General features: G+C 37.4%; 1 protein-coding gene across 1 annotated transcript; it reads right to left on the reverse strand.

Moving 5' to 3' along the window:
- Window positions 1-1275: 1275 nt before the first annotated feature.
- On the reverse strand, window positions 1276-25264 carry CDC7 (cell division cycle 7). Its single transcript, XM_070746580.1, has 12 exons — window positions 24896-25264; window positions 23732-23816; window positions 19271-19354; window positions 16204-16339; window positions 14657-14750; window positions 14423-14565; window positions 13506-13749; window positions 11747-11842; window positions 9050-9213; window positions 6375-6457; window positions 5263-5412; window positions 1276-2568 (listed from the first exon to the last, which is right to left on the reverse strand). Exons 1-12 carry the CDS (start codon window positions 25016-25018, stop codon window positions 2174-2176), a joined length of 1797 nt encoding a protein of 598 aa, XP_070602681.1. The 5' UTR covers window positions 25019-25264; the 3' UTR covers window positions 1276-2173.

A 25264-nucleotide genomic window follows, 5' to 3' on the forward strand; every position in this document is an offset into this window, starting at 1 on the left:
GGTTTCAATATGTAACAGAGGAAAAGATGGCGAAAATACTCCAAATAGATGTTCAGGAGAAAAGAGATTGATGAGGCATACAGTGTACATACTAATTATGCAAAATGACATCACCTAGCGAGAGAGGTTCATATCAAATTTGCTAGGGTAGCAGGTAAGGACGATATATATAAGAAAATGAGAGAAGAATTCTATTTTATGCAAATAAATCATTATATTAAAACAGATTCCCCAGAGTGAGGAACATTAAAAAACAGTATCAATTCTTCACAAATTATTTAGGGAAGAACAAAATAATGTTTAGATGGTTGATGCCAGAAGGACTATTAATGTCCTGGCAAGAAAAAAAAATTAAGATTGATTCGTTAGAAAAAGCCCAAGAATTGTTTGATCATTATTGTGAGGTAGGCGAAGAACAGGAGAGTAGAGGAAGTAGAAAAGTGGAGTAGGAGCCAGGAAGAAGAACAGGTAGAAGAAGGGGAGAAAGAAAGAGAAGAAAAAGAGATAGGACGAACAAGGAGAAAAAGGTAGAGTAATAAGAGAAACAAGGAATACTAAATACAGGCAATAATGGAAGAGGAAAGTAAAATAACATCAATAAATATAAATGGACTAAATATACCAAAGAAGAGCGCACAAACATTTACTAAATGAAGGAAATTAGATTCCAATGTGATTGGTTTGCAAGATGTCCATATACAAAAAGATCAAAAACTACTTGAAGACACATAATTATCAGGTATTAGCTTTTGATGGATATAGGGCTATAAATGCCCCACTTGTTTGTATGTTTTGTCTTGCTTTGTGTGTACATTTAAAAAAAAATTAAAAAGAAAGAAAATACAAAATTAGGGAGAGTCTATATAGCTTTAAGAAAAAAAGAGTAATAGCGACATATGTAAAATAAACAATAAATTTGAGCTTGATTTATAGCCCTGTAAGAATAACTTGGAAAGGAAGGAGAAGGAAAATCAGATGGACTATGAACCAATCTGTAGTTAAAGATAATGAATACTGAGAAATGTTGGAAAAGGAGTTATGAATATTTTTCAAAATTAATATAAATGAGGATACATCATTGCAAAATCTCTGGGACACAACAAAAGCTTATATACAGGGTTTAACAATAGCCTTCTTGGCAAGGAAAAGAAAAGAAAAAGGTTACAAGAGACCCTGCAGGAAGAACTAATAATGGAAGTGCAACTGCAAAAAAAATCCCCAATATAAAAGTGTAAATTTTATACACTTTTGTTATATTTTATACAATAGCTTTCATTTTTATAAAAAAATATGATTTTATTTTGGTCATTCTAATAAATTCATCACAAAATTATAACACAGTGGTACATACCAATCAATAAGCTAATGCTATATCTGTACATTGTTTTTACAAGAATAAGATATTGTGGTCTATATAATGAAAAGATAACAGTTCCAAAGGCATATGTAATAGAAAGTAAATGATATCATATGCTCTTAAGAGGAAAACACTCCAGATCCCCCGAGTCAGTGTTTTCAATATGCTTTCCTAGTCATAAAATATAAATTCTTGAGCAATGCCTTAAGTTAACTTTTACCAATATATTGCATATCCTCTACTATATTAAGATTAAACTGTCAGAATTCCACACCAACAATTCTGTCAAGGGAGCTTTATCTCACATTATATTATATCTCACATTATAAAATGAATGTTACTTTTCTTCTGCTGAAAACAAACTATGTAAGCATTTGTTAACTGGCAGAAGTTACAAATCATAATGATCAATCCCCCCAGATCTGTGAAACTAAAATATATAAATAATTATTTCATTGCCTACCAGAATAATTCATTTATCGTATTTGCCCACAGCCAAATTTAACCCAAATATTAGGAAGCTGCATGATATAACAGGATTGCTAAAACCCAAGGACACAGATTTCAATTTACTAAATGATATATATTTTATGTTGCCATTTCTCAATGCACAAAGTGGTGAAACAATCAAATGCACTTTGAAATTATTTAAAAACCTGTCGGAAATGGAGAAGTATATTTATTACTTTAGCTATACCTAGACCAACACTGCTCTGGAAACAATATTTCTCAGATTTTTTGGTTTCATTTTAAAGAGTGACCAATTCTAAGAATACTTTATTAACACACGCACACACAATAGTGTCAAAAGTCTTTTTATTGCTTCATGTTTCTGAGGAAGGGATGCAGCAAAGCATCCTTTGCAGTAATTCTTGTAACAGGACTCAAGTCCAATAGTTTATCAAGGAGATCATAGGCGCTATTAGGAATTCTATCCCATCCTTTGGGATCAGGCGACTTTTGTATAGTTTTCTTTTCTTTACCACTATCTTCGTGAGTGCTTTGTTTTTGATATTGCATGTGCTTTTTGGATGCCTGAAGGACAGAATCTGATGTGTTGCTTATTCCAGCTGATAAAGGAAATTCCTGAGAAGGGTTCATCTGTACGTCACCTGCAGAGTTGTCAAAGCTGGTAGGTTTTCCCCTCAGCCTTTCACAGAGTTTCTTCAAATCCTGTGCTGGGATTTCTTTGCTACACACGATTGATTTACCTAAATGAAAAACACCTGTTAGAAGGTTCTTCAGAACGCACAGCCATTTTCTGCAACAGGATCCAACACTTCAATTAAAGAGTTACAGTAGCAGCCGCCGGTCCCTTACTGGAACCAAGTTTTTAAAAGTGAAACATTGATTTCGCTCTTTCAAATTTTACATGTATAGACCTGACATTATAGGCAATACATCTCCCATGCTGCTGTTTTGCAGGGAAATACAGAACAGCAAACATTGCTAAGACAATTCTTATTGAATTTACTGGCAATATTAGATACACAGCTATGGGTATGTGGGTACCTAGTCAACACCACAAGTGCATTGCCCTAGGCCAGTGATGGCGAACCTATGGCACGGGTGCCAGAAGTGGCATGTAGAGCCATATCTGCTGGCACACGAGCCGTTGCCCTAGCTCAGCTCCAATGTGCATGTGTGTGCTGGCCAGCTGATTTTTGGCTCACACAGAGGCTCTGGGAGAGCGTTTTTGGCTTCTAGAGAGCCTCTGGAGGGGATGGGGAAGGGCGTTTTTACCCTCTCCTGGCTCTAGGGAAGTCTTTGGAACCTGGGGAGGGCGAAATACAAACCTACTGGGCCCACAAAAATTGGGAAACAGCCTGTTTCCAGCCTCCAGGGGGCCCCCAGGGGGCGGAGGAAGCTGTTTTTGCCCTCCCTAGGCATTGAATTATGGGTGTGGGCACTCAGGCATGTGCGATAGTGTGCATGCACACTCTTTTGGCACCCAAGGAAAAAAAGGTTCGCCATCACTGCCCTACGCTGAGACATCTTCACGGGGGGAGAGAGACAGAGAAAGAAAAAGAGGGAGGGGGAAAGAAGGAATACATCTCACATTATATGTATCTTTTTCTGGAAAAAAATAAGTGATGCTGTCAAATTCTGGGTTGATTGTCCTGCATATGTTGGTCCCACTGTGCATGACTCTAAAGATACAGCAGCCAAAAGTTGACTTAGCCAAGCCTCAACTATTCAATTCATGGCTGCATTCACTTCATCAGCTGGAAATCCTTAAACTGTGCTGCTAGAAATGGATGTGTTGTTTTTCATAGCCTAAACGAAGCAGCCTGTTTTATTTCGTACCTGACTTACAAGTCAGACCTGCAAGTTTTGTTTTCAGTATGGAATTCTCAAATCAGCTATTTCAAGATGAAAATATCTTTGAGCTACTTTGCACTACCCTATGAAGGAAGAGGCAGAAGACTGTATCCAATATTAGAGACGCAGAAGACACTACCAGGTGACCCAATACCCAAGACATATGCACAAAGACTTAATTGCCACTATCAAGAATGAGTCTGTACTTTTTACGGATGGGTATGGGAGATATCTACAAAAATTTAATTTGGTGAAAACTTGTTATCCCTACATATCTGAAGTGTATTCAAACTGAATACCTGTAGCTCTTTGGAGCGCAGCAAAAGCAACACTGACACTGGGGCTTTGGTTTTATTTGTCTAATTTTCACTGCAGTGCCAAATGTACACTATATTTATTGAATTGCTGGTTCTGCCTTAATAGGATTTTGTTGACAGATTTAGAAACATTTTCCCTGTCATGATCTTTTATTGTGGTAAGTTGCTGTTTAGTGCAAAATATTTTGCACAAATCTCTCAGGATGATTTATCAGATAATTAAACATCGTTGGTAGCATAGTTCCCTCTAAGCTGAGCAGTGAGCAATCGCTCACTTAAAAATCATCATCAACTCAGAGTTTTCCAAACCTGCCCAGAAGCCGAGAGGGAAAGAGTGAGAGGGAAGGAGAGAGAGAGGAAGAGAGAGAAACAGATCTTTTCCGCCCCCCGCCCCCCCCCCCAAAAAAAAAATTAGAGGGAACACTGGTTGGTAGAATGGAAAATGCGGAACGTTATCCAGGTGAAGCCATTCTTGGAATTGAAGGCCTTCTGTTGGCAGTCTTTTTGTCAAAAAATACAATTCAGTGACTGTTCAAAGTTACAACTGAAAAAAAGTGACAACGTTTCACAACTTGCAACCGTCGCAGCATCTCCATGGTCACATGATCAAAATTCAGCGGCTTGGCGACTGACTCATATTAATTGACTTTGTGACTTTTGTGTTCATCTTTTGCGATCTTCTGACAAGCAAAGTCAATAGGGAAACCAGATTCACTTAACAACCCATGTTACTTTACTTAACAGCTGCAGTGATTCACTTAACAAATGTGGTGAGAAAGGTTGCCCAATGGGGCGACATTTGCATAACAAATGTTTCAGTTAGCCACAGAAATTTTAGGCTCAATTGCAGTCATAAGTCCAGGACTACCAGTATTACTGTTGAGAAATGCAGCAAAAAGAAGTCTAGTTTACAATTGTGGGAAAAGAGAATGGGAATAAAAGAGGAATATAGATCTGAGGAGGAATAATTCAGAGCCAGTAACATTGACTAGAATTAATTAGCCACATATTTGCTTTTGCAACGTTTTCATTTCACTAACTGGATGCCGCTAATTTGATTTGTATGTTTGTTTCCTCTGGGATTATTTAGAAGATTGACATGATTTAAGGGGTTTGGTCCTGACGTTTAGATGAATGAATTCCAATGCTATTTTATCTGAATTTATGTAGAAATCCATGAACATAATCCTGATTATCTACATATAGACAAGTAATAATAAAGTTAGTTACAAACAGATTCGAAAAAGAATAACAAAACCTGCGTACCAAATGTTTTAGCAGCTTGAATGGTTTCTCGAGAGCCACGAATAGTCATGATCTGTGCCAAAGCTGTTAAATCATCGCTTGCCTTGTAAAATGGATATCGACCACTCAACAGAGAGAGAAATATAATTCCTGCAGACCACATGTCAATTGCTGCAAATAGAAACAAGACTTTAGTAATAATGACTAGTTATTCCAATTCATTCTCAGTGCTTTTATTTAAAAGAAGAATCTAAGGAGCCAAAACATATTATATAGAAAACAATATTCGGTAGGGAAATAAATAAATAAATAAATAAACACATACATACATACATACATACATACATACATACATACATACATACATAATTTTATATAGTTCAATTTAAGACTGCTGTCTTTCCAGCAGTTCTTTGGCTTTTCATATTTTATAATCTTTCCCAAATGAAGTTCAGAAAGAACCAAGCAAGGACAAAGGACCTGCAATAATACCTTATAAATACTCAATGCAATTTATGAAAAAAAAAGGATAAAGAAAGCCATTGTGAAACGATCACTGAAGGAATTAGTTCAAAATTAAGTAGCAAAATGTTTCTGAAACTTGGGCTCCTCACTATCCATCTCATTGCAATATATCCTAAAAGTATTGATCCCAAAAGATATCAATAGAGATTAATGTTTCAGCAGCAGCAAGGTTTTTTTTAAAAGAAAACATATTGTAGAATTCAGATACACTGACTGAAAAACATCAATTAGGATGAGGTTTTTCTGAGACAGGTGGAGGTAATATTAATATTCCCCAAATGCTTAAGTTCTTCATCTAACAGCTAGTTTCCATCTGCTTAAAATATTAAATATTTTTGTCAGTTTGAAACTTTAAAAAAATCTGCAGGCAAGAATATTATGTTAATTATGCTTGATCTAAGCCAGCAAGCTAATAATAAATGTTATATATTCAGAACAAAGGCTTTTAAAAAATTAGCATTTGAACTTTCTTCTTTTTCTCCTTTAAGATAGAAACATCATAGTAAATATTTCAGATAAAGTTTCTATCTAAGATTCTTATTTTAGCTAACAAGTTTTAATATTTTAACAGTTTTAATAGATTAAGTAGCTTGTGTAATTTACTGTACCTGTAGTTTGATTAGGGCACTTTGTTAATACTTCTGGTGCCCTGAAACCAGGAGTACCTGCCCTTGGGGCAACCTGCTGACGTCTTGGGGTTAAATAGAAAAAAAGAAAATAATAGCATACAATTAGAACATTCCCTAACCAAAGTACTTTCCAGATCAGACCCGCTCTACTCATTGAGGGCATGGATACATTAAAAATCCTCATGGGCCACACAAAAAAATTATTGGGATAATGATAATATAGTTTGGGGAACAGCAGAAATACTGGAACTGCTGGTGGGGCTTGGTAGCATGTCCTTTGTGATTGCTGTAAATTTACATATATTTTTTTTTATTAAAAAGGGCTGCAGGCCATACAAGGCTTGATGGGGCCACACGTTACATGTATATTATGTAGGCCTGATCTATGATGTATTTTTATATGGTGATATTAGATATTTAGCAAGATAATAGGACAGATTTCCAGCATTCTGCGATTCAACTCCGGAATTCTCTGCCAGCACAGTCAAAGGCCAACTTGGAAGCCTAAAAATTGAACCTATCACACACCATGTTAAGGACTTAAAGATTTAAAATCTTACTTTCTGGCTGCAACATTTTAAAATGTTTACGTCTCCTATATTGGGAATACATACATACAGCTCACACTTCTTTGCATGCTACTCATGAATAGAATTGCAAAAGGATTTCTTCTGTAGTTACCTATTATTTTTTAAAAATACTTTTTATTGAACATTTTCACATTAAAAAAGAGAAAACATAATTTCACTAATACCATTTGGAGCTATTGGAATTTCTTCATTCTACATTTTCCAGAGTTAAGGCTATTGTTTTTAATTTAAACATTCTTATATCTATTTATTTCTTTATATATGTTATATATTACATCCATTTAAACTTCTATAATTACACTTGTTTAATTTTGTTACATCAGCTTCTACTACTTTACACATTAATGTCACTTTTCCTTTCAAGCCAATCATATCATCTATTCCATATTTTATAATATATTCCCTCCTCCCTCAATTCCATGGTTAATTTGTTCATCACTATGCATTCTAACACCTTTTTTTTATAATCATTGCATTAGAGGGGATTTTTTCTTTCGTCCAATTCTGGGCGAATGTAATTCTTGCTTCAGTAATTATGTGTTGAATAATATAGTAAATTTCTTTTCCAATATTTTCTTTTATTATTCCTAATAGAAACAGTTCTGGCCTCATCTCAATTTTCTGTTATTTCCTCAATCCATTTTTTTAAATTTCCCCCCAATATTTGCATTGGGACATGTCCACCACATGTGGTAGAACGTCCCTTGTAGGTGATTACATTTCCAGCAATTGGGTGGTTTAGTTGGATACATTTTGGGCAATCTTGCTGGTGGTAGATGTTTTATAGTTATATTATTATGATTCTAGAGAACCTATCTATTTAAGCTTACCCTATAGGTTTTTGACGTTATTTTTTCCTACCATTTTATGTCTACGATTGTTGTCTTGATACTTGTATGAACTATTTAGCTGATATCCCAAAGAGGCAACTGGTCTTTCCATTTTTTCTTTGAAGATGTTTCGCTTCTCATCCAAGAAGCTTCTTTAGCTCTTCTGAAACATCTTTAAAGAAAAACCAGAAAGTCCAGGTGCCTCTTGAAAAAGCACCTTTGGAATAACTACCATGCTTTCCCCAAAATAAAACATCCCCTGATAATAAGCACAATCGGGCTTTTGAGTGCATGGCAATAAGGCCAAGCACTTATTTCAGGGTTCAAATAAATATAAGACAGGGTCTTATTCTTGGGGAAACACAGTATGAACTAGATGACTCAGAATCTCCAGATATCTAAATCAGCTTACATAGAAAGGAGAAACAAGTAGTTAATAAATCTACTTTTCTATATATGCATTCCTTATCTGACATCCTCCCAAACTGACATTGCTATAAAGTGTTGGTTATGACCTACAAAGCCCTACATGGCATCGAGCCAGATTACCCCCGAGACCGCCTTCTGCCACACGAATACCAACACCCGGTCAGGTCCCAGAGTCGGCCTCCTCAGGGTCCCGTCAACCAGACAATGTCGTTTGGTGGGGCCCAGGGGAAGAGACTTTTCTGTGGGGGGCCCGGCCCTCTGGAATCAGCTCCTCCCAGAGATTCGCACCACCCCCACCCTCCTTGCCTTCCGAAAAAAATTAAAGACCTATTTATGCCGCCAGGCCTGGGGTCATTAGATCCTAGCCCCCTGACCAATGAATGATTTATGGAGTGAATGGTGATGAAAGTTTTTAAAATTATATTGGAGTTTTTAAGTTCCTTTAGTCATACTAATTGGATCTTTTGAGATGCATACTGTTTTGTACTTTTAGATATGTTGTGAGACGCCCCGAGTCCTCGGAGAGGGGCGGCATACAAATCCAATAATTAATTAATTAATTAATTAATAATGCAGAAATGGAACTGGAAAGGGCTTAAGTCTTTATTGATGTTGAGAATTATTGTACAGAAAGTGTATACTATTATAAAATCATGTGGGTGAACTGTTTGATTCCCCCCATCCCCACTGTTGTATTTCAAGGTTCTAAATGTAGCATGTGCTTAGCAACTCCACCAATGTATCTATAGTTTTAATTGTGCTTGGCAACAGAGTGAATATTTTTCCTGCTTCAAAAATGAATTACCTTGAAAGACAAATGGTGCAGATGCTATCTTTTGCATAACAGTCACAGGTCAAGTGAGGAGGGGGGCTGCTGGTAGCTTTCTTGCCTAAACCACTATTCACAATTGTAGATGCCTTCTTCTTCACCGACAGTTTCCTAACTGGAATATCCATTATCCTGGGTTGCTTTATGAGCAGTAAAATAAAAGTTGCATTTTTAATGAAAGGCATACTCAAAACACAGTACATTTATTTCATGAGACTAATAATGGTTTGCTGCACAGGAGAGGGAGAAATGGTGGTGGTGTGGCCTTGTACATAAATGAGGAGTTAGAATCTCATGAGCTTGAAATTCAAGAAAATTCAAACTCACCCACAGAAACATTGTGGATAAAAATCCCAGGACAGAAAACTAATCTGACAGTAAGGGGACTGCTATCGCCCTCCCAACCAAACTCCAGAGGCAGATTGCTACTGGGAAAATGAATTTAAGGAGGCCTCAAAAAGAATTAGGGTCTACGGAGAAGGGCGGCATACAAATCTAATCAATCAATCAATTAATTATAATTATAATAATGAGGTTAGGTCCAGTGTTGCAGCTGTACATAAAAAGAATTTATGGGAGTTAGTGAAACTTTTACAACTAAATTGTTCTACACATGAAAGAGAGACAAGTTTCCTTGACATGTTAGCTGATTATTCCTTAAGCAGATGGTCATGGGGAAAGGGGATCCTAAACTTGGTTCTAACTAATGCACAGGATCTGGTTCATGACGACTTTGTAACCGAGCCCATAGGAACAAGCGATCACAACGCAATAACCTTCAACTTAACCATAGATAGCAAATTGTCAATGAAAACACATAGAGAGACCTTAAACTTTCAGAAGGAATTTCACCAAAATGAGGAAAATAGCAAAGAAGAAACTAAAAAAAAAAACAGTAAAAAAAAAAATCAAATCCCTCCAAAATGCTTGGAAACTGTTTAAAAATATGTTATAACAGGTTCAAGTAAAATGCATTCCTAAAAGAAGAAAGAGGACTGGAAAGTCCAAGAGGACACCAGTATGGCTTACGAACAAGGTAAAGGAGGTTATTGGGAAGAAGAAAAACTCATTTAAGAAATGGAAGGCTCTTCCTACTGAGGAGAACAGGAAGGATCACAAACTCTGGCAGACTAAATGCAAGGCGATAGATGCAAGAAGGATATAATGGAACTGGAAAAGGTGCAAAAAAGGGCAACAAGAATGATCAAGGAAATGGAGCACCTCCCTTATGAAACCAGGTTGCAACGCTTTGGTCTCTTCAGCCTTGAAAGACGGCATTTAAGAGGTGACTTGATCGAAGGGTATAAAATCATGCATGGGATAGAAAAGGTGGATAGAGAAAAATTCTTTTCTCTGTCACACAATACTAGGACGAGGGGACACTCCCTAAAGCTCATAGGTAAGAAAGTGAGGACAAATAAAGGGAAATATTTCTTCACCCAGAGGGTCATTGGTTTATGGAATTCACTTGCAGAAGAGGTTGTGACAGCTGTCAGTCTGGACAGCTTCAAGGCAGGATTAGACAGATTCATGGATGCCAAGTGTATCAGTGGTTATTGAAACGGATGTCTAAGTGCCACCTCTATGTTGGTTGAGGCAGACAGGATTCCCTTGGGTACCATTTGTTGGGGGTCAAGGGAAAGGGAGGGTTTTGCCTTCTCTTTCTGCTCAAGATCCCCATGTACAATTGGTGGGCCTCTGTGTGACACAGCATGCTGGACTCAATGGGCTTTGTCCCGATTCAGCATGGCTCTTCTTACGTTCTTACTAATGCACAACTTTTTTTTTTTAAAGAGTTAAATGTAAAAACTTACTCGAGAAAATGTAAAATGTACATGTTAAAAAAAACATTACAAATAAAACACCATTCCTATTCCTTAATTGCTTAGCAGACCTCAACCAGTTTAGGCTTCAGGTTTTTATAATAGCAATAGCACTTATATACTGCTTCACAGTTCTTTACAGCCCTCTCTAAGCGGTTTTACAGAGTCGGCATATTAACGCCAATTATCTGGGTCCCCATTTTACCGACCTTAGAAGGATGGAAGCCCGAGTCAACCTACCCTGGTCCCTGCTAGCCCTAAGCCTATGGCTTCTCTTAAACTCCATCCACCCATGTTTGCCCCTACTATCTCTTCCTTTTTGGCCACTCTACCCAGTAGCATTCCTTGGCAATGGCAATGGGAGTAAAGTATCGCTTAGGGCCTTTACCAATCAAGGCCAGCCACCGTGACTCTCAACCTATAACTCAGTTCTGGCACAACTATCACTGCTACCCCTGCAAAATACTGCCACAAGCCCCATTCTGCAACCAGTTCCTCAATGCAAAGCCTCCAATACCCCAACCTCTTAGTTGGTGTGGCACAGAATTGGTGGAGGTGGTGGAAGAGTGGCCAAAAGGGCAGAGATAGGTGGGAGAGGTTAAAATGTCCCTCTACTCATAAGTGCAGGTGGGCTGCCTAACATCCAGATTTATTTATTTATTTCTTAGATTTGTATGCCACCCCTCTCTGTAGACTCGGGGAGGAGTCTATTGATCATGTGACTGCAATCGATGTAAGTTTAGGGACTAGATATAACTACCATTTGTAACTTGGGACACTGAATTAATGAATGGTGGTTGCTCAAAGACAAATTGTTCCTCTGAATTTATTTGTGATTAAGAATACTTACTTTAATTGTGGAACGGGCTTGAAATGCTGAGCTTCGTATGTTGAAATTTTTCTCCCCAAAAACAGAACGTTGAACAGAATGACAGTCTGGATCCTCCTACAAAGTCAAGAAAGGACCATGAGGATTCTATCTCTAATTCATAGCATTGCATCCTTTAATTAATGAACAAATACTAAAACCACTGTCGTTTATCAATTATCCTGTTTTTACTCAGGAGCTCAAGGCTGAATTCATAATACTGTAATCCATCCTCCCATTTTTCAAAAACATCCCTGTGAGAGAGTGGAAAATTAAACCATGAATGACCTGTGCTTTTTTATATAATAATACCCTTATAGACAAAAATATAAAGGATCTACAAGATCTAGTAATAAAAAGCAAGGAGCACGGTAAAAATGTGGGGCTAAAATTAACTATAAAGATCAAAATAATGCAAGGCAAAATAAACCTTACAATTAACAATGATGGTACTGAACAATGGATAGCTTTTGCCTTTTAGGGTGCACCATTAACAGTAAAGGAAGAAGCTTTGTGAACCACACCAGTTTAGCATTTGGTAGACCAAGGTCTTGGAAAAATTACTCAGATATCATGATGCCTTTATACTTACAAAGGTCAGAATTGTACAAGCTGTAGCAGCACTCCTCAAACTTTCTGGCTCTGTGGACTTGCCGGGAGGGGGGCGTGGGAAGGGGATAGCACATGCAGCTCCATCTGCACAAGCAGCGGACATGCCCATCACCTGTACAAATAGAGCTGCATGCACACTGACCCACTAGTTGTGCAAGTGCGTGCTCACTTGTCTTTTTCATTGCCCGGTTGGGAATTGCTGAGCTACAGTACTCCATGCAACACAGAGTTCTGTACCAGTGAAAGTTGGATTTTCACTGGTACAAAAGAAACAAAAGTAAACTAGTGTTAATGCTTTCGAGCATTAGCATTGGAGAAGACTTCTGAAAAAACATGGAGAGCCAAGAAACAAATGCATAACTAAACAAATCATCCCAGAGGCACAAACAACCAGGCTCAAATGATCTTACCTGAGACATTATATAAAAAATCTAGTTCTCTGAAGCAAACTCTCATGCTGGGAAAGTCAGAGGAAGGGGAAGAAATTGCCAGCAATAACATAAATACACTCAGTTATAATGGTGATGGGAAAACTGAAGGACCAGCTAAGGTCAGATCATCAGGAAAACTATCTGTGACCTGATGACATGTAGCCAATCAATCTGCGAGGTAAATGGGCTGAGAAATTGTACTTGGGTCAAAATCACTCAGTAAGCTGCTGGGATTCAAGACCTTGGTCTTCCCAGTATCAGTATAACAGCCTAACCACTTCACTATAGGTGAGATGGGAACTTCATTTCCAAGTCCATATTTGGTTGTTCATACAATCATACATTGCCACCTGCTGAGAAAAACCCCATATTCATTCAATGTAATGCTTGGAGCAGTTACACCTTAATATGAAAAGGTATATAGTGAAACAGACCCAGATTTTTTTATTAAACAATCTGGAACCCATTAATGCACAACACTGTCATATAAAACATTATATAAGGATTATTATTTCAGAGTAATGAAATCCAATTTTGTATGATATCTGATATTGATATCCCTTCAATATTTCATACAAATACAAAAACTCTGAAATAAAATGAAATATTATTCTGGTATTATATCTCCCCCTGTTGGATAAAGTTACTTATTAAATAAATCCATCCAGCAAAATTATAAAAAGAAAAGAAACTAGAACCTTTCTTTTGTATCCTTGTTTAATCTGTGTTTGTGAAATGGAAGAAAGCCTTCTATTAGCCATTTTTGTAGCTGACTGATGAACAAGCTGCCTTGATGTCGGGGAAGTAATTTGGCTTCCCACAATTAGCGCAGGTTTGTGGTATGCAGAACTCCTTGGCTGAGTTTCCGATGGAATAACTTTGAGAAGATCCACTTTTGTCTCAGGAGTTCCTTGCGCCAAGCCAAAGTCAACCAATGCATATCTGGAAACAATTAAAAACACAAAGTTAAGGATAATGCTCACTTTTCCTATTAACAGAATCTAACAACTTCTTCCTTGTTTAATACTATTCAGATATTGAAATACCATTTATATCAGGTTTAATATCCACGTTTAATAACAGAATGAGAATCACATACTGAAAAGTTGTATATGCATGAAAAATTCTGCTAAATGTGGCAACCTGATTTGGAATTTTACCATTTTACCAAACTGGCAAGCCACCACTTCAATATATCTCCCCCTATCTTATCTTCCGCAAGACTCTGAAGACTCACTTTTGTCACCAGGTTTGGGGCCATTAGACTCTATCCCCCTGGCCAATGAATGAAATGTATATGTTTGTTCATTTTGGAATGGGAATGATTGATTTTTAAATGAAAATTGGGTTTTTAGATTAGCTAGTTTTTAAATTTAATTGGATTCAGGACACTTTGTATTTTTTTTAATATGTTGTAAACCTCCCCAAGTTCTCGAGAGGGGCGGAATATAAATCAAATCAAATCAAATAATCTACCATAAATACTTTATTTTTCTTCACCTTGTCAAGACGTTCATGACTCAATTATTTTTTTACTAAATGTATTATTAACTTACTAGATTTAATGCACTCTACCATATAAGATAATAAGGCATACTAGGTAGTTCAGACTTACTGTTGCAGTTGCCTGTTGTACAGGAAATTACTGGGCTTGACATCCCGATGAACAATACCAAAATGATGAATGCGCTTCAAAGCTTTCAAGAGGTTAAACATGTAGTTTCTTACTTCTTCAAACGAGAGAGAATCCAAGATGTCCTATACAAAAGTTGTAATGTAATAAGTAAACGTGCATTCACTTGCAATCAAACTCTCTTAATTCTTTTATTAAAAAGAACTTAGAACTCACCGAAAATGACTCATGTTCCAGATAAGGCATAACGATTACCACATGATCGTGTTTTCTAAAACAATATTTAACTCCCATGACATTATCTTGCCCTCTATCAAAAAGGGAAAAAAAGTTTATCACAGAGAGAGAATATAGCATTGTTAGTGTTTTTCCACAGATCTTTTCTGAACAAATACTTCATTTTTCTTTAAGGAAAATCATTTCATACTAACAGCTTTCCATTGATGACATGCAGAAAACAAATTTATGAAAATGGCTGATGTCGTTTTTCAAAACTACTTTTGTAATTCTAAGGACAATCACAGTCATGAAGTGAGATACAAATTTAAGATACACAATACCATTGATTTAAAATAGTCACATCTATGCTTGCATATAAAATATTAAAAATATTTTCCAAGGGCTAGACATAATGCTCTATAATATGTCCAGCAAAAAATTTATGTAATACCATCATTTCAACTGTTTTTGCAACAATTTTTATATACATATATAGAGAGATACGTAGAGTAGTAGAATTTAGGTTATATTATTTCACAATTTTATTTCTTTAAATAATTTTAGGGCATATTATAACATCACCACTATTCAGATAGCTTTTGACTAATGACCACAATTGAGCCTAAAACCTCTGTGGCTAAGCAAGGCGGTTAAGAGAGTTTTGCCCCATTTTATGACTTTTTTGCCATGGTTAAGCAAATTGCTGCAGCTGTTAAATGAATAATGTGGTTGTTAAGCGAATTTCACTTCCCCTGTTAACTTTGCTTGTGGGAAGGCTATCAATGTGACCGCATGACCCTGGGACAGTGCAACTTTCATAAATACATTTAAGTTGCTAAGGATCTGAATGCTGGTTATGTGACCATGGTTGTAAATATGAAAGCTGATCAAAAGTCACTTTTTCAATGCCATTATAATTCTGAATGGTCAATAAATGAAATGAAATAAATGAAATAATATATTTATAGTGCCTACATATTATTTCATGGTCCATTTATATATACAGGTAGTCTTCGACTTACAGCAGTTCACTTAGTGACCGTTCGAAGTTACAACAGTACTGAAAAAAGGGATTTATGGCTGTTTTTCCAAACTTATGACCCTTGAAGCATTCCTTGGTCATGTGATTTACATTTGGATGCTTGGCAACTGACTCATATTTCTGACGGTTGCAGTGTCCTGGAATCATGTGATCCTCTTGTGCGACCTTCTGATAAGCAAAGTCAACGGGAACCAGGTGCGCTTAAACAATCATGATACTAATTCACTTAACAAATGTGATGAGAAAAGTCGTAAAGTGAGGCAAAACTCACATAACAAATTTCTCAATTAACAATACAAAATTTTGCACTTAATTGTGGTTGTAAGTTGAGGATTGACTGACTCATTGACCGTCTGTCTATCGATATTTGTTTGTGTGTGTAGAAATAAAAACTATTTCTTTATTAAAAGGCATAAATCGAAGTAATTTAAATGTTAAGAAGTCCACTGTGAGTCTTGTGGAAATGTAAGATCCCTGTATGCTTCTGTGTGTCCATACATACCCTGCTATTAAGAGACACTGAAGTTCAGCAGCAATTCGTACAGGATGACTGGTAGGAATCAAGTGTTTCAAGGCCACTTTTTCTTCCCGGCCTCCTCGTACATGGCCTATTGCCAAGTAAACAGAACTAAAAGTGCCTACAAAAATAATAAGAGATATATTTAGCAAACATTTAGTAGCTTCCAGTTGGAATGAGTAGTTAATTTTGTTCTTCTATAAATTATTTCTGTAAACCACCAGATCCCCATCAAAAACGTTTTGGATCTTGCATAAGCAATTTTAAACATTAGAGGGTTTTTTCCCCTTTACTTTTTAAAAAAGCATTATACAATTGGAAGAACATGAGCCCTGTCATTGTGATACGTAGTTCGGATAAACTTGTAAGAAAGATGGTGGTTATATTCTCTGTACTTGAGCTGTACACGTGGATTAAAACAAACAAACAAAAACAAGCAAAATGTTTTGAGGATCAACAAAACTTTGCTGATCCTCAAAACATTTTGCCTGTTCTTTGTTTTTTGAGATTCTCCAAATTGTATATCTTCTCAAAGTATTGGTACTGAGAATAGATGCTATACAATCCAGAGAAGGGCCTATTAGATTTTTATTTTTTAAGACAAAAGATTTAATCACATTGGCTTTTTGTATCAAAAATAAATAGAGAATATAAACCAAGCACCACATTCATCAATTTATCCATGTTGTAGGCTTTATTTGTCCACTCATTGGTGGGTTGTTGTTGTTGGGTTTTTTTGGGGGGGGGAGAAAAATCTTAGTTGATTTGCTTCCCAAAGCAAAGGTAGATATACTATTTCAGATACTTATATTACTTTTATAGAACTTTATTTGATGAAACACAGATTGAGAAAAAAAAACCTCCTGGAAAACAACTTTACTTCTGAAGTGATGTTATAGCTTTGTAAAGTTCAAAGTTCTGAATACACTTTCTTTTCTAATTCAGACAAGGCTGGTTATTTATTTAAACAATTTCCCATTAAAAAAATCTGCTCTGAGTTAAAAGTAAAAGGTGTATTGAAAAAATAAGTAGTTACTTGAAATAATAACTTTTTTCTTTCCTTTAATGACATTTTCTCTCTTTCAAAACCTTTCACCTAATTTGAAGTTGTTTCAGCAACACAGCTATCTATGCCTGTGATACTATTGTAGAACTACTTCCTTGCTCTTCAAAGAGGTTTCTAATCCATCAGAGATAAGGGGGAGAAAAGAGTACTACTAAAGAAAATTCATGGACAACTATACTCCAGCCATACTCCTCAAAACAACAGGAAGCATGAAGTTGGGAATCTCCTTTGTATACAGATAACTTATGACCACAATACAGATCAGAATATTCACTGGAAGCAAAGGCTAAGCGAGTTGCACCCAGTTTTTTCCCCAACCTTTCTTCCCATGGTTAAACAAATAACTGCAGTTAAGTGAATCACATGGTCATCAAGGAAATCCAGCTTTCCCCGTTGACCCTGCTTATCAGAAACCAGCTGGAAAGGTTGCAAATGGTAATCATATGACCCTGAGATCCTGCAGCTTTGTAAATAAATGCCAGTTGCCAAGTGCCTGAATTTTGATCATGTGACAATGGGAATGTTGCAATGGAGGACCAGTTGTACAAGTCATTTTATTTTCCAGGGCTGTTGTTACTTTGAAAAGTCAGTAAACAAAAGGTAGTTAAATCAAGGACTACCTGTATTGTTCCAAAACATGGATTAGCCTTACAATGGTCATCTATAAACCTGATAGTAGCTTGAAATGGTAAATCTGCTTACTGAGTAGTTCCACTTCAATTGCAGGAGGAACTCACATAGCTACAAATTCTTGCATAAACTTAAAAGCATAATGGAGCCTGTTTATCACAGTCTGACCTGATTTTTATGACCTCTTTTTTGGTGACAGTCATTATGTTAATGCCATGGTCATTAAGAGAACTATTGCAATTGCAAACAAAAGTTTAAAGCAGTTGGGGGGGGGGAAGAGGAGAGAATCTGAACTATGACACAGAGAACAAATGATTTAACACTCTTTCCTACCTATTTAACACTCTTTCCTAAGCATTGTAAGATGCTTAGAGAACCTACCTACTAGGTTCTAACAACCAACAATATGGTAGAGGTGGCAAAAAATTTTACTGGTCAGGCAACATGGCCAAGTTAAATTCTCTCTGTATTCCAAAGCACTGATCAGTCTTCTTCCCCACTGTTTATTTAGTTTTATAATAGACACATTAATTACAAAGTTTTAGGGGTAGTGATTTCTGACAGTCTCAAAACAGGTGAAGAGTGCAGTCAGGCGGTAGGGAAAGCAAGTAGAATGCTTTGCTGCATAGCTAGAGGCATAACAAGCAGGAAGAGGGAGATTGTGATCCTGCTGTATAGAGCACTGGTGAGACCACACTTGGAATACTGTGTTCAGTTCTGGAGACCTCACTTACAAAAAGATATTGATAAAATTGAATGGGTCCAAAGACGTGCTATAAAAATGGTGAAAGGTCTTAAGTATAAAACTTATCAGGAAAGACTTCATGAACTCAATCTGTGTAGTCTGAGGGACAGAAGGGAAAGGAGGGACATGATCGAAACATTTAAATATGTTAAAGGGTTAAATAAGGTTCAGGAGGGAAGTGTTTTCAATAGGAAAGTGAACACAAGAACAAGGAGGCACAATCTGAGGTTAGTTGGGGGAAAGATCAGAAGCAACGTGAGAAAATATTATTTTACTGAAAGAGTAGTAGATGCTTGGAACAAACTTCCAGCAGATGTGATTGGTAAATCCACAGTAACTGAATTTAAACATGTCTGGGATAAACATATATCCATACCAAGATAAAATACAGGAAATAGAATAAGGACAAACTAGATGGACCATGAGGTCTTTTTCTGCCGTCAATCTTCTATGTTTTTATGTTTCATATAATGACACAGCAGGCAAGTACCGTAATAACACTAAGCTCAGAAATAATTTATATAAAAGGGGCTCAAGGAAATTTGGATAGATGTTCTATAGTCCTCTTAACTCTGATGTTCAAAAAACTTTAAAGCAAAAATCATATTCACCTTCACCAATTTTCCCTTTGATTCTGAACACATTTGCAAGCTGAGGTACTGCTTGATAAAGCTTTTCAATATCTGTAAGTGCTCCTATGGAGAAAATTTTAAAATAAGTCATTTTAGAAACCTCTCTTACTTTTATATAAGATTTGCAACATGATTTAATAGTGAAATTTAAAGCATTACAGCTATGCTTTAAGCAGAGCTGGGAAACCTGTGGCCCAAATGTATCTACTTAGCATTTCTATATAATATACATGGGTTTTTTTACATAATAAACAGTAATAGGCCTGATTACATAATAAACATTATCTCCAGCTTATAGTACCAACATGCTAAAGTATGACTAATGCCCCAAAAACCTTACTGAGAAATTTTATATGGCCATTTTAAAAATAAAACTCTGGACTGTGAATACTCAATTTACAAAAAGAGTATTAAAAACATGGGCAAAGTTAAAAATAATGCAATTTAAGAAGAAGAAAAATTGAAGCCAACATTGTAACAGTTTCACAAAATAGACACGTATTGAACTCCACCAATGTCCTGAACTAATGATAGGGAGAGTAGAGCCCCAAAGCATAAGGGGATCTGGCGTTCAACTTTTCCCTCATTACACTAAAACCAATCTTGGATAAAGGAGAATCACTACAAAATATTTTCCCATATTCAATCCCCCCCTCATAGCTGGCCCAGAAAGATACCACGATTGATGGTCTTGAAAGTCAATCATAGGTCAAGGAGGGCAAGGCAGGATGCACCACCCATCTTGAGACCTACAAAGACAAGTATTAACTAATGCGAACCTTTTAGGCAGAGTGCCCAAACTGCATGGGAATGCCCAAACTGAAAGGTATGTGTGTGTACACAAACACTTGCACACGTGGACATGTAGGGATACATGTGTGGGCATGTAAACGTGTGAATGCATGGGCATGTGCAAATGTACACAATTGTGGACATGTGCATGCAGACATGCATGCATGCGCAGCAGAGACCTGAAAACCAGCTGGCCAGTGGGGCATCCCAGCAGGGCAAGAGTTAAGTTATTTTTTTCCCCGTGAGCTTGTTTCAGTGTTTTTAGGGAAACAGAATCTCATGAAACGCCACAGAGATCTGATCTGGGGCGAGGGCACGCGTGCCAGCAGAGTGGGCTATGAATTCCACCTCTGGCATGTGTGCCATAGGTTCGCCATCATGGTGCTATATGGTATGGCTGAAATCTGACTGAATAATCAGTAATTATTATTTTGAGATAAAAGACACAAAAATGGACTAAAACAGGAAGCTTGAGGAATTTAGATTCAAGTCAGAAAAATTGAAGCTTTGGCTTTTCATGTTTTTATCACTAGATGGCACAGCAATGATGTTGCATTTATTTTCTGGGTATCTGTAAGATAACACAAGTTGGTAACTAAACAACTCTCAACCAGGAAGAAGAGGAAGGGAGACTGAATAACTAAGATGCTGTTTGGAGTCATAGTTTAAGCCTCCCCTGGACTGTTTCATTAGATGCTTCAATTCTTGCTATTACTGTCATTAGTGTCTTGGCAATTTTGTCCTGTCTGGAGTTTCTTAGTAACAACTTCAACATAAGCATACAATAGGTTACTTACAAATCACTCTACAATTCCAAGTAGTTTCATGTATTCTGGTTATATGTATACAGAGATTCCATACATGCATTAAGGTAAAGCCAAATGAACATCTCAGCGCTTAGATTGTTGTGTGAACCAGCTTGTTTTTTTAACCTTTGTAGTTTAAATCAGATCAATTATTTATGGAAAGTTAGTTATTAATGTTAATTTAATTAATTATATTAATTTACTGGTTTACTTAACATTGAGAAATGTTAAACTAGTAAATTTTAATGTATGTATATGCTTGAAATATGCTTGAAATTTTTCTGTTTTTGTTTGGTTTTTATAGCAAACACCAGATCAGTTTTCAACCTCTGTAAAATTTATATCTGTAAAATTCCTGTTATGTCTGTGAAGATTCTCAATCCTCCAGATCATGATTGTCACAAAGATGCTTTTCAAAAGGCAATTACACTTGTATATTTTCCCCCTTGAAAATATTTTCCTTCTCATCCAAGAAGCTTCTTCAGTTCTGGACTGAATGGCAGGGAATAGAAAGATTTATGTTCTTTGCAGTCATCTGGTTAATTCTCTGAATTAGCTTTCTGAAAGTTGTTGAGGGCACCTGGAGGTTTATCAGTTCTCTCAAGATCGCATGAATCAGCCTGTAAATGAGTGTGGAACCTTCTCGGAGCTTCTGAAAGGACTGTGTTGCTAATAAGAGAAAGGGTGGGTTCCTCCTGGTTCAGACTATCACCCCAAACTGTTAGCGATCCGCTGGTGAGGTCACAATGGCGTCGCGGATTTGGTTCCATCGTTGCTGGTCTGTGGGCGCTGCCATCTTTTTTTTTAGAATTTTCGGTGAATTTTTCCATCTGCGGATGGCTTCTCCTCTTCTACTTGAAAAAAAGCCCTCCCGCCCACCAACAGGTTAATCCTGAGCTTTATTTCTTTGCCAGAAGCACAGCTGACCAGCTCCTCAATTGTGTTTAGGCCTCTATCGGGCTAGTGAGCATGCCTGGGAGCGGAAATGCACGATGGGACATGCACGCAACATCGCAATGCGAACTGTGACGAAAGTAAGTAGAACCCATCCCTGGACAGGACGTATTGTGTCCCTCTCTCTCTGTGGAGAGAGGACTGTTTAATTTTAATGCAGATGGCCTCTCTGATCACTCTTTCAAGTCAGTGGTCCTCTGTCCAGAATGTGGGCCTTGCTGACCTTCAAGAGTAATCCTTGTCTTTCAAATGCACATAGGCTGCTGAATCTTGTCCTGACGGATTTGTTTTCCTATGTTGTGCTATACAATCGGGAAGTGGATTAGTAATGGGTTATAAATCCTGTTCCTATTGGTTCGCACTCGCAATGCTTCTGCGCATGTGCAGAAGCATCCAGGGTATGTGGGTAAAGCCTCCTGGCACTGTTACTGGTTTGCTGAATCGGGATAAACCGGGAGCAACCAACCGCTGAAGTGGATGTTTTGTTTCCCCAATGTTCAGATCTGCACGTCTCACTACATTGTGCTACGTATATCACTTTGTTCAGCTTGTATGTGGAAATTTTCTATCTTCAGATGGACAAACTTCTGCCTTAATTTATTATTGTGTTTAAAGTATGCAAATATGTTGTATTAGTACTCCTTCACAGGATTCCTTTATAAGAATTCTGTCCATTCACTGGTATACTGTAGGTATATGAATGATACTTGGGTCATGATTAAAACATAGGAAGTGGAAGCTTTTATTTTATTTATTTATTTATTGGATTTATATGCTGTCCCTCTCCAAGGACTCGGGGCGACTTGCAACATATCAAAGAAACAATATACAATATAAATATCTAAAATCCAATTAATTTAACTAATTACTCTAAAAATCCTAGTAACATTAAAAATCAATCACTCCCATTTAAATAGCAAGCATCCATTTCATTTATCGGCTGGGAGGGCAAGTAATTAATAGCCCCAAGCCTGACGACAGAAATGAGTCTTCAGACTCTTACGGAAGATGAGGAGGTGGGGGCAGTACGAATCTCTGGGGGATGCTGATTCCAGAGGGCCAGAGCCCCCACAGAGAAGGCTCTTCCCCTAGGGCCTCTTCCCCCTAGCCGACGGAACATGGAGAAGGCCGACTCTGTGGGACCTAACCGGTTGCTGGGACTCATGTGGCAGGAGGCGGTCCTGCAAGTACCGGTATTCTGGTCCAATTTTACCAAACACATCAACTCTGTGGAGAGGTATATTAAGTTCACATGGGAAGATGTTAAGGAAAATAGCTCTCTTGGACTGAGCAGTAACATTAAGGAAGACAGAAGCTTCAACACCAAACTATACAGAAGACCCCCGCACAGAGATCAGCATTACATTTTGATTCTCACCACCCGCTGGAGTACAAAATGGGAGTGATAAGAACCCTACACCACCAGGCTGAAGATTTGCATATGAGTAAAGGGGGAAACAGAAAAAGAACTGAAACAGATCAAGAAACCCCTCAGAACTTAGCCCTTATCAAATCTAGAAAAAGATCTAGCAGGAGTTCCTCCACAACAAAGAAAAAAACAACAAACAAAGCAACAATGTCATTCCATACTTTACGGAAATATCTGAAAAGGTCAGGGAGACTTTCAACCAATTCAATATATGTGAGAATTAAGTCAGGACTGAAGAAGCTTTTTGAATGAGAAGTCAAACATGTTCAAGGAAAAAAACCAAGAAAGCCCAATTATGTTTTGAAAAGCACCTTTGGGTGAATTCCTGGCACTATGAAAATTTAAGAATCATTTGTGGAGTGTTAAAATACTAATCAAGATTCCAAAAATGAGAAGGAAACATAAATTATCAGAAAAATGATAATTAGAAGATTTTAGACTAGTGCTAAATATACATACCTTTCCTGTGGCTCTCATGCTTTTTATATGAGTTTTCAGCATTCAAGGGAGATTGTTCATCAAGATGAATTGCCTCCATGACCAACTATTTGAAAGAAACCAATAATAATATAGAATGAATTATTCTCAAAGAAATGACTGAGGCTTCCTAGGAATTAACAGAATCACATAAATCTGCTTTTATTTATTTATTTAATTAATTAGATTTGTATGCCCCCCTTCTCAAAAAACTTGGGGCGGCGTTTTCCTGCTTCACCCAAATAAGTCTAGAAAATGGGTGTGCATATGTAGGCCACAAGGCTTTGACGTTGTTGATGTTGTTTTTATCCCACCTTTAGTACTTTACAATTTCATTGCACACCATTGTGCCTACCGTCCCTGTCCTACGGTCCTGTCGTCTTCTTTTATCATTACGTTCTATGTTATGTTTATATAAACTACTATCCTATACTTGATTGAGAAATAAATAAATAAAAAAATAAAAACTCAATGTGCTGAACATATATAATACTCCTTCCTATTTTCCTCACAAAACAACCTCATGAGGTAAGTTGGACTGAGAGAGTGACTGGCCCAAAGTCACCCAGCCTTTTACTCCAAAGGTAAGACTAAAACTCAGGGTCTCTTGGTTTCTAGTCTGATGCCTTCACCACGAGACCAAACATGCTCACTTTGTGTAATATACAGTAATTTGATCCTGGATACTTGGAAGTCTTTACTTAGGGGCTGTTCAGCAGTACTGTATGTGGCTTTATTTAAAACTGAACTGCACTCAACAGAAGAAAATTAATACCTTGGGCCCTCTTTTAGTACATAACAAGATCAGAATGCTGCATTTAAAAAAAATATTCCGGCAATACAAAATTCCTGATCCGATTTTGAGAAAACAGATTACCCTTTTCCACCTAGTGTACTACATAGGCGATATATATTTCCCATAATACCCAGCCAGACCACATGACACCCAGAACAAAGACATCTCGATTTTGGGGGGGGGGGGGGGGGGGGAAAGGGCGAAATATTCTAAATAAATAAAATAAATAAATAAAGCAGCCTTTGTTTAAGGCAATGATAGAAAGCCCCAGACCCCACATTTACAGGCCCCGCAGAATAATTTTCCAACCGCGAGGAAAAAAATCTGTCGTCGTTTTTTAAACTCCTTACTGGGCTATTTCCTTCCTTGTTCTTCTCGTCCTCTAAAACACGCAAGGCTCCTGGGCTTAGCGGCTCCACAGCGGGCTGTCCAACAGTAACGACCCAGCCGATTTCCCCTGCGGGATCCCGCATCTCTCCTGGCGTGTTTTGTTTTGGTGGGGTTTTTTTTCCCCTTTACCGCGTATAGCCACCAGTGTCGAAATGCGAGCCGCCCTTTCCGAGAACTACCGATTCCCCCATTTGTACCTAGCGCCAAACGGCGCGGTTGGCAGCTGAAAAGGGGGAAGAAGGGAGGCCGGCCCGTGAGGACGAGAACGAGTGGAGAGGATACACGTGACAAGGGGCAGCTTCTGGCTGGCTGAACTAGTGCTGTCACTC

Source organism: Erythrolamprus reginae, chromosome 3 (genome assembly GCF_031021105.1).
Source record: "Erythrolamprus reginae isolate rEryReg1 chromosome 3, rEryReg1.hap1, whole genome shotgun sequence".
Taxonomy (NCBI): Eukaryota; Metazoa; Chordata; class Lepidosauria; order Squamata; family Dipsadidae; genus Erythrolamprus; species Erythrolamprus reginae.

Excerpts from the sequence above, each read along its gene's own strand:
- CDC7 (XM_070746580.1), bottom strand. The coding sequence starts at position 25,018 with ATGCGGGATCCCGCAGGGGAAATCGGCTGGGTCGTTACTGTTGGACAG. Across the intron at positions 14,566-14,656 it reads TGGAACATGAGTCATTTTCG|GACATCTTGGATTCTCTCTC; the intron begins GTGAGTTCTAAG and ends ACTTTTGTATAG. Across the intron at positions 5,413-6,374 it reads GTGCCCTAATCAAACTACAG|CAATTGACATGTGGTCTGCA; the intron begins GTACAGTAAATT and ends TTCTATTTGCAG.